General features: G+C 37.3%; 2 protein-coding genes across 4 annotated transcripts; both read right to left on the bottom strand.

Annotated features, from left to right (window-relative positions):
• Positions 1-1,680: 1,680 nt before the first annotated feature.
• On the bottom strand, positions 1,681-5,167 carry exo5 (exonuclease 5). Of its 3 annotated transcripts, none has more exons than XM_077208379.1 (7): positions 5,085-5,167; positions 4,877-4,970; positions 4,568-4,655; positions 4,150-4,403; positions 3,946-4,050; positions 3,685-3,857; positions 1,681-2,616 (listed from the first exon to the last, which is right to left on the bottom strand). In XM_077208379.1, exons 1-7 carry the CDS (start codon positions 5,163-5,165, stop codon positions 2,146-2,148), a joined length of 1,266 nt encoding a protein of 421 aa, XP_077064494.1. In that variant the 5' UTR covers positions 5,166-5,167; the 3' UTR covers positions 1,681-2,145. The 3 variants fall into 3 exon arrangements, with proteins under 3 accessions (XP_077064494.1, XP_077064495.1, XP_077064497.1); XM_077208380.1 differs by having other exon boundaries at positions 4,574-4,655; XM_077208382.1 differs by having other exon boundaries at positions 5,139-5,157.
• Positions 5,168-6,696: 1,529 nt separating this feature from the next.
• Positions 6,697-9,418, bottom strand: rflnb (refilin B). Its single transcript, XM_077208371.1, has 3 exons — positions 8,667-9,418; positions 8,294-8,373; positions 6,697-8,168 (listed from the first exon to the last, which is right to left on the bottom strand). Exons 1-3 carry the CDS (start codon positions 8,853-8,855, stop codon positions 7,853-7,855), a joined length of 585 nt encoding a protein of 194 aa, XP_077064486.1. The 5' UTR covers positions 8,856-9,418; the 3' UTR covers positions 6,697-7,852.
• Between the last annotated feature and the right edge of the window lie 319 nt (positions 9,419-9,737).

Raw genomic sequence — 9,737 nt, 5'->3', positions numbered from 1 at the left:
TTTTAAGGGCCTTGAATGAGGGGTCATTAGCGCCTGAGTGACTTCATCAGGCCAGACGGTAATGCAGGTTCCTATAGCCGCTGTGTTAAGGAAGATGGCATGCTTTAGTGCAGACATGAGCAAACACAGCACAAGGTAGGCTATGGCTCTTTTAGCCTGTTGACTAGCAGATTAGAACAGACCTCAGCCAATACAATCTAATAGCAGGTGATCCCAGCCTCTTGGCTGTTTGATGGCAAGAGGCATCAAGAAAGCTGGATAGCGCTTGTTCTATCCAGACTGGACTATTGTAATGCTCTTCTGGCTGGTCTTCCAAACCTCTGCAACTGATCCAAAATGCTGCAGCTAGAGTGGTCTTTAATGAGCCGAAGAGAGCACACGTCACTCCTGTCCTCATAAAACTGCACTGGTTGCCAGTTGCCGCTCGCATCAAATTCAAGTCACTGACGTTTGCCTACAGAACAACCACTGGCTCTGCTTCCTTTTACCTAAACTCATTACTTCAGACTTACGTGCCATGCAGAAACAATGCTGTCTTGTGGTGCATCTCGAAGAGGCACAAAATCTCTTTCTCTGACCTTTTCCTGGTCTGTTCCATACTGGTGGAATGATCTGCCTAACTCAACCAGAGCTGCTGAGTTCGTGGCCATTTTCAAGAAACGGCTGAAGACGCATCTTTTTTGGCAACACCTGATCCATTAATACAAACACTTTATCATCTATTCTATGTCTATTATCTTAAAAAAAAAAAAGTACACATACTGCGTTAGATTAAAATGGAAAGGGTCATAGCACTTGCATATTGTTGTCCTACTGTTAGTTTCACTGCTCTATTGTTCTCATGTGTAAGTCGGTTTGGATAAAAGCGTCAGCTAAATGAATAAATGTAAATGATGCATGCCATGAGCATGTGCAATGCTAGGTAAAATCATTACTGCTATCAAATAAGAGCGCAGATTCTTCTCTATTAAGATTTGTAGTCAGTTGTGTGCTGATCATGAGATCAGCAATAAGAAAAAGAGTGAATCAATTAATTATTAAAATTAACAAGCCTCCGGAGACAATTAAAACAAAGTATGCATGCACCATGCAAATGCACATACACATCTTAACCAACAGCCTAGGAATAAACTCAAACATTTGTGCATTGAATTTAAAGACTGACTAAAGTATTTGTGTGTTGGTGTGTGATTTAGGTTCACATGTAAAGCACCCTGAGGGAGTGTGTGGCCTCTTTTAAATGCCAGATGTGTCATTCCTAGGCTGACAGTGTCATATTGCTAACAAGGATATGCTCCAAGGCCTGCGCTAGAAGACGACATGTGAAGAAAAGCAGTGCTGCGGTCAGCGCCAGTGCAGATGAAATTTCGTGCCCAAATAAACAAGCATCTCCGTATCAACACAAGTGTAGTGTATCATTATGAGAGATCTGCTAACCAAAATATGGCATTTCCAGTCTTTGGCACACCGCATCACTGATTTCATATTAGCAATAACTGTCAAATACAAGCTGATAATATCGTAGTTATCATATTATCATCTTACAGAAATGACTCAACGTTCTAAACCCTCAGTAAATTCAGATACTAAGTAATTATTAATGGTAAAATAGCACCATCTAGTGGCACATATTCCATTATAAAATGGAAACATTATAAGATGTTTTGTAAGTGACAAACATTATATAAATCATAATTTATTTAGTTTAGGGATTAACATTATTCATTATTTAGTTATTAATGACTTATTAATACATAATGGCTAAGATTAATGATGTACATCTGTTTTAAATCAAAATGACAGAACAATACAATTTGCTCACTTTTGAGCACCCTTGATTGAAGTTCATTGAAAAGCACATCTAAGTGAGCTAAAACTCTTAATGTACACAAAGAAAGCTTTCAGCTTGTTTCCATTAAAGCTATTCTAATCCAAAAATTGCATTATGGATTAAATCATGCATTATGAATCAACAACGCATCACTCACAGTCATTATAAAGTTGCACAATAACATTCACATCACATCATTATTTAAAACCTGAAATAGAACACATAAGACAATTATAAAAGTATAAAACTTAAAAGCAAAAAATATGATTAAAGTCGCAACATACAAATGGTTGTATCAACGGTAAAATGCTAAATCATGAGCATGAGCTAGCATGAGCTGCTTGTTGGTCAGATACTTGCAATCTATTCTTTTTCCAATCACAAGTCTGTTCATAGAGGCATGATCTACATTTCCAGGCCTCCTCTATGTCCACCCCTTTGGGTTCCCTCTGGCCTGTCCAGTAGGCCAGATAACACTGAAGCTCTGTCCGTAGTTGGGCTTCACTGAAAGGAGCGACTCTGATCCCAATGGGTCCACTAGAGCCTTGGTGATAGTATTCAAGCTGAAGCAGGTCAATGCATGGAAGATCAGAACAAGAACATTTTATCAGTAGGGCATCAGCCAGTTCCTCAAAGGTAGTCACCTGAACCCCAATGCTTTTAGCATGGGCCTGGACTCCGGCTCCAAGCACTTGAGTTGAACGCAGTTTAAGGTGATTTAAAATATGGTCTTTCTTCACTTCCCCTCTCACCAGTCCATCAAATAGCAATTTATACAGGCCCACCTAAATAACAGATGGACAATTTAAAAAAACAGATGCAAAGATCCAACGGTCAATGGTGCATTAGAGTGTGCATAATAAAGAAAAGGAAAAGGGAAGAAAAATCTGTGCCAAGTTCTTAGAAATGCGCTTTTTGTATTCATGTTGGTTTCCCATGATTTTGAGGGAAAAAATGATGCCATTTTCCTAATTTTAATGTATTTTTAATGGTAAAAAAAAAAAGTATTTCTATAAATTATGAATTCAGTTTTGGGGAGTCAAACCACATGATTTGGCTGGTTGCACCACATGACTTCGATTCAGATATCATTTGTTCAAATATTTGTAACGGATTGTTAAAAGATAAAATTTTATCAGTGTTGTAAACTGAAAATAAAACTGAAACTATTAAAAATAATTTTTGGAAATTGAAATTAGGCTGAAATTGAATAAAATAAAATATGAAAAAGTATAACATGAAAATTAGAAGCTGAAATAAATACATTTAAGCTAAAGTACTAAAATTACATGCTAAAACTGAAATAAAAATAAATTTAAGCTGATATAAATCATTTAAAAAAAAGAATGACTGACAATATAAAAATAAAAGCTAAAATATTAAGAAATACTATAATTGTATATTCATTCATAATACTACAATGAAACCGATTTTTTTCTACTAAGAAATAATAATAAAAGATTACACCAAGCTACTTAATATTTCATCTCTAGAATTTAATTCTTTCATGAGGATTTATTATTATTATTATGACATTATGACACATATTATAATATTGTATCATCCTGACATTTTTTACTTAATAATCTTCAACAAAAAAATTAAATATCATGCTCTTTATAGAAAATAGAACAATTTGTATTCAGGTCATTGTAATGTTGGGTTTATTTTTTTTGGTAAATAAATTAATAGATGTCACAAATAAGCATCACATCATCGACCCTCACTATATGGCCAAATGTATGTGGAAATACAATGAAGTCCAGGAAAAACAAGGCAGCTGTGCACAAAAAGCACAGTGCGATCATTAACTGCTGCATCATGATGACCTGTAATAAATAACTCTAACTCACCTGTAAGCAGTTAACTTTATCTTGTGCAGAACTAGGCATGGAGTTGTGTTTGCGTGTCTTAAGCTCATTTAGGACTAGCTCCCCCTTCTGGTTATACATCAGTTCATCAATGACTCCCATGAAAAAAACACCTTCCTGCACACCAAACACAGGGAACTCTCGCACACGCTCCCCTGAAAAAAGATGTTTGAGAATTAAATGTTTATACTTCATCAAAGTACTAAAACAATACCGAAAATTATTTCTACACTGTCAACACACCTGCTTCTAACCGTGAAATCATGTGTAACATGTTGAGATGTTTGATGGCTTCTGCATCCTCTCTAGTCCGGATATCTATAGGGACAACATTCTGTATCTCCAGTTCTGGAGATGATAGGCATGGATGGAATTACTGAATATGCATGATACATTATGTTGCACTATACACAAAGTATTGAAGGCCAATGCAGTTTATTACATCACCTCTTGATAAATGTATTTCTGCTCCGACTTGCACCTCAGTCCGTTGCAGGTCTTTTCTTTTGAGATATGGCTTCAAAAGACTGTAGACGGTCTTCATCTCACACCAAGACTGGTCACACAGGAGAGTCACACTCAGATGCCGCTTGTGGAAGCGTTGCATTGGGCTGAGGCTGTTTTCATGGAGGCTCTTTCTCTTTAAACCCCTCGCATCATCAGCTTTTACTGCTTCTTGCGCCAAAGTCTCTTTGTTATGGCTGAAAAGAAGAAGAGCATTATGTTATTATGTGACGAGAAGAAGAGTATTATGTTATTATGTGACAACAGCAAAGAAAAAACATGTTGCAGAATGACGTGGGTTGCATGTCGGCCCACAATATTTAGAAACAATTTTTCTCTAAGCATCACACAAAAGACTTACTTGTACACTGATGAAGTGGACACACTGGGGCTGTTAAAGTCCACTGAGTTTTCGTAATCAGTTTCTCTACTGAAAGGACGCTGGGGATCTAAAAAGACAGAGAGAAAAAATACTGTTTACGTGTTTAATACCTAACAACAACAACAAGAACATACAAGTTGTATCTCATTTTTCTTTCAATGGAAAGAAACACAGAGATACAAACAAATGAACAGATAGGAAAAAACGCATGACAATCACAACAAATTCCCAAAATTACACAATATTTTGTGGCTCCCAATAGACATCGAAAACTACACGACATTTTACCGATATTTTGTTGCTCGCATGGGATGTTGAGGAATTCTGAGTCGCTAATGTCATCCCAGTCATCGTGCAGTTGTTGTGATCCAGAAGCATCCATCTGAAAACGAAAATAAAGTAACTATCAGCTCATTCTAATCTTTACACCGATATTGCAGGAACAGCTATAAAATGAACACGCCATTAGTTCTTATATTTGTTGTATATGCTTAACATTATAATGCGTAGTGTGGATTAGTTGCATTCGACATAGTAGTAGGAAGTATACCAAGTTAACATCCCGCCCCGACAACATAAACAAATGTATTAGATTGGCTACTGCTTCATGTAGCCCCGCCCATTTCTTACGTTTCGCAAGAGACGTATCCGATTGGATACTAGTGCCAAATGCTTTCAATCTTTAGTGTAAGCAAAGAAGAACAGTTCCTACAAATCCTGTAACGTTACGATATTTAAAAATTACACATTTTATCATATTAAATGGAAAATTAAACCATTATAAAATCACATGTTTTTACAAATTTACATATTATTTATCGTAAACAGTGAGCCACTTAAAGGAATGGCGTTTTTGACGTCACGTAGTCAGTTGTAGCTGTTCTTCTCACTATTTGAATAAAAACAAAAAATGTTAAATTGACAGTCCAAATATACGACCGAAGTTATAAAGAAAATAATTTATCAAGACACATAACTGGATCATGTCAGGTCAGAACATCTCATCCACATTCAGATACAGGTGGGTAGGAAAGACGGTGGCTATAGCCACTAGTTTTACACTAATTTAGCATAATGATCTAAATCACAAGTCTCATGAAGTTGTAAAAGTTAAAAACTATCATAAAATATCGATTATTTTAAAATAACACGGGACATTGTTACCTTCACAGTTATCACAAGAGGATTAAGTTAACCCTTCAATAGAAAGCAATAGGCCTAGGCCTACTAGATGAATCACCTATGGACCAGAGCCAAACGTCTAAAACAACACCTGAGACCATGAGAAAGCTGAAGAGCAGTCCTGGAGATCATACATGCTCACAGAAGACCAGAAAAAAGGCCAAAAAAGGGAGTCGACGACACAAAAATGTAATGGTATCCACAGCCAGGCCCAACCAACCTAAAAAGACATCCATGAGCCAGTCCCAGGAGAGTCTGAGATGGGTGGGAGAGCTGGCCGACCCTGTGGAGGAAGAAGAGAGGATTGAGATTTATAAAGCCAACAGAAGGAAGCGCTATTCGGACTTAAGAACACTCAAGAACATTTAAGCAAGAGCTTCATTAACAGCCAGTAAAGTATTGTAATTCTTGTATTTAAACTTCAAAAATAAATGCATGTTTTATACATAATGCTATACATTTTTAAATTGCTGCATTCAAATTGTTTAGGAGTGAAATCCTTTTAAAGTGATAGTTCACCCAAAAAAACTAACATTTTGTCATCATTTACTAACTCTTGAAGATATTCTGATATTTTGAAGATATTTTACCACAAAAGAAGATATTTTGAAAAGTGTTGGCAACCACAGTTGACAGCACCCATTGACTTCCATAGTATTTTTTTCCTACTACGGAAGTCAATGGGTGCTGTCAACTGTCAATTTGAGGGTGAGAAAGTAATAACAAAATTTTCATTTTTGGGGTAACTATCCCTTCAACATCTGACCTCTAATACTTACTTTCACCTCTAGGGGGCTCTCGAGTACAAAAAATGAGAAGATCATTAGTTGCACTAACTTTGTATTTGAAGTAGTGTCTTGTTTTCTAGCATGATGCAAACATTAAGGAAAATGCACATTACATTACATTGCAATAAAAACCAACACTTTAAATAATGAATTTATTTAATTTTAGGAGTTTATATCCATCTTAAAATAAACATTAATAGAATCAGAGTTAAAATAATTAAAATAATTGTACACAGCATAACTACAGATTTTAAAGCCAGAACATTTGTGTCACTCCCTCAATCAATGACTGTGCACAGAATAAAAGGGAATTAAAACAAGAAGAAATAAATAGAGAATAAAAACATTTTTAAACTGAAGTGCTGTTATTTACATTATAATTTATTTCAAACGCTAGTCTTCATATACCTCAGTCTGCAGTATCAAGCATGATTGAACTCATTTCTAATGTGACCCCACTTGTAATTTTTCCTTCATGAGTAACAATACAGAGAACAACTTACTAAAACCAAGCCGAGCTGTGGAAGTTAACTAGCCTTTAAATAAAGAAAATATGGTTAACGACTTAAGTGTGGCTACAGTAGTAAAAATATGCAGGTTAGTTGATTTTCTGATGGATTTAATGTTTCAGCCCAGATATAACCCTTGTGCAAAGACATCCTAAAATACCATGTTTTTTGTTTTGTTTGTTTTTTCCCCAGAAAACCCTTTTAGGCCCTAATATATTAACTTTTCCCTTCTAGATCTCAGTGAAATGTGAATCACATGAAACATATGGTGTGTGGCAGCTCTAACTTTGTAACCCAACCCTAAAATATGTTGTTATTCTAATACACAATTAATGGTGTGGACTCTAGTGCATCCCATATTTCTCTATGGTCAACTGTGTGTCCTAGTTGAACATCAAATCTAACCTTTCAAACCAGTGATGGTCCAATATCAGAAGATCTTAAACTTTAATCTCACTATTAAATAAATCAACCACATTTCTACATACAATTAAACCCATTGGTGTACACTACCACTAAACACTGATGGAGAAAACCATCCAAACCTTCATATGCTGCATCTAACCAAACCTTCAAAACAATGCATGGTTAAAAACACAGTTGCTTTCCCTCCTCCAGCCTTGAACTTACTAACTGCACTTTAGTCTTGGGAACCCCTTTCCAACTGGCAACAATTTCAGTCAGAGTTTCCTTTTTTCCCCCCTCTTGGGACTCAATGAATGCAGGCGGTGGTTTATAATTGGTACATATGGGCGTAATGTCAGGCACATATGCCAGTGTGTCTTTCAAAGACCAGCCTTGCAATTAGAAGCCTGCAGCTCAACAGCAGAGAAGAAGCGCTTGGTCAACTTGTGCCCGTCATAATTGAGCTGGGTGGTGTAGAAGGTCCGTGTGTGTTTGGGGTACACTATGGTGGTGCTCTGGTAGCGCTGCACACGCTGACGGGGCTGGAACTCCAGCTGGGTCTTGTAATGTCTCCAGGTGCTCTGAGGCAGGGCCAACACTGTTTGGCTGCACATCTCCAGACCCAAACCCTTGGGCTGTAGGGTCACGTCCTGGATGAAGTGCCGATCTGAATCATAACGCACAGACGATGTGTATCTGTAAAAATGCATGTAACAAGTTAGTGCTGCATATGAATTGCACCTGCCCAGAGCAAATTGCCCAAATCCCCAAAATCATGCGATAGGGTTACAGTAAAAAAAGAAAAAAGAAAAAACCATCACCTTATTTCTTTTAGTGGCAGAGGATCAAGTTCAATTCCTTCTCCATAGGACAATGCATGCAATTGACGATTATTAGGAACCTGTATAAAAAAATATATATATATAATAATATGACTTTGGGTCAGGTAAATAATATATGCATAGCCTACATACTGTACATACATAAATAATTACCAATATATTTAATTTAATAAGTAACTTTAGTAAATATACATTTTTATATTAATATAAATCACACTCACACATAAAAAGCATGTTTGTTAATCGAAATGACGCTGAAATATGCATTTTAGATAAAAACTTCTTAAAAACCATAGAAGTAGGCTACTTTTTGGACTATTAAATGTCTTGGCTTAGCATGAAGGAATCATACCACAGCTGTCCCTCTGCTCTCTTCTTCAGTAATCGGGGTTCCAGCCCCGGTGCCCTGCAGTAACCAGACGCTCGGACTCGGACTCGGAGGCAGACCCGAGTCAGGACTGTCCAGCGCTCGATCAGCTTTAAAATTCATATCCAGCGGATCGTCGTCAGACACATTCCGCAAGTTCAGTCTTCCCACCATTGCTTTTTAAAGTTGCTCAACACTTGCGGGCAAGTTCCACAAGCTCTTCTAACAATGCAATTAAATCGAATTATGTTCAAAATTGTTTTTCTCTGTTGATCTTGCGGGCAACCCGGTCCCGGTCTAAAAGAGATCCGAGCGGTTCGTATAAAGTAAACCAGCTGTGCGATGCCGTGGACGATCGTCGATAATCCGTTTCGTGGCTCTGGCTCACCGCTCCCGTTTCCTCCTAGACTTTGAAACGCAGATCTGAAGAAGCTGCAAATGTGTTTGTTGTCGCCAAGTTCAAATGGGTTTATAAAAACTGAGAGCAAAATGGAAACTTCCCTGACTTCGCTCCTGAGCGCATTCAGTCAGGGGGTCATCGCCGGGGAAGGGAACGCAAGTTTACCCGCTTGTCAGCCTGCCTGCATTCAAAATTGTCCACACTCAAAGAAGTTCATTGTTTTACAAGCGCCTGCAAGAGAGGAGACGCCTTCAAAACTGCCTCCCACTGATGATTGGAGTGACAATTAGAGAGTCAGAAGGAGGCCCTTGCTTTTAACAGAGGCCAACTTCACATCAAGCTTAACAAGTCAAGTTTATCTATCTGTCTGTCTGTCTGTCTGTCTGTCTGTCTGTCTGTCCATCTATTGGTCTATCTATCTATCTATCTATCTATCTATCTATCTATCTATCTATCTATCTATCTTTCTATCTATCTATATGTCTATCTGTCTGTATGTCTGTCTGTCTGTCTGTCTGTGTGTGTCTGTCTGTCTGTCTATCTATCTATCTATCTATCTATCTATCTATATATCTATCTATCTATCTATCTATCTGTCTGTCTATCTATCTATCTATCTATCTATCTATCTATCTATCTATCTATCTATCTATCCG

This window comes from Siphateles boraxobius, unplaced genomic scaffold (assembly GCF_051911475.1).
Source record: "Siphateles boraxobius isolate OS27281-9 unplaced genomic scaffold, OSU_SipBor_1 6, whole genome shotgun sequence".
NCBI classification, from domain to species: Eukaryota; Metazoa; Chordata; class Actinopteri; order Cypriniformes; family Leuciscidae; genus Siphateles; species Siphateles boraxobius.
Note: the sequence above shows the minus strand (reverse complement) of the source record. Positions and strands in the feature narration are given on the sequence as shown.

What these genes read in the sequence shown, in the direction of transcription:
- exo5 (XM_077208379.1), bottom strand. Translation starts at nt 5,165, where the DNA reads ATGTTGTCGGGGCGGGATGTTAACTTGGTATACTTCCTACTACTATGT. An exon ending in ATGCGAGCAACAAAATATCG is followed by an intron (nt 4,656 to 4,876) that starts GTAAAATGTCGT and finishes CTGTCTTTTTAG; the next exon opens with ATCCCCAGCGTCCTTTCAGT. An exon ending in GATTTCACGGTTAGAAGCAG is followed by an intron (nt 3,858 to 3,945) that starts GTGTGTTGACAG and finishes ATCTTTTTTCAG; the next exon opens with GGGAGCGTGTGCGAGAGTTC.
- rflnb (XM_077208371.1), bottom strand. Translation starts at nt 8,855, where the DNA reads ATGGTGGGAAGACTGAACTTGCGGAATGTGTCTGACGACGATCCGCTG. An exon ending in AGAGCAGAGGGACAGCTGTG is followed by an intron (nt 8,374 to 8,666) that starts GTATGATTCCTT and finishes TTTTTTATACAG; the next exon opens with GTTCCTAATAATCGTCAATT. An exon ending in CTGCCACTAAAAGAAATAAG is followed by an intron (nt 8,169 to 8,293) that starts GTGATGGTTTTT and finishes GCATTTTTACAG; the next exon opens with ATACACATCGTCTGTGCGTT.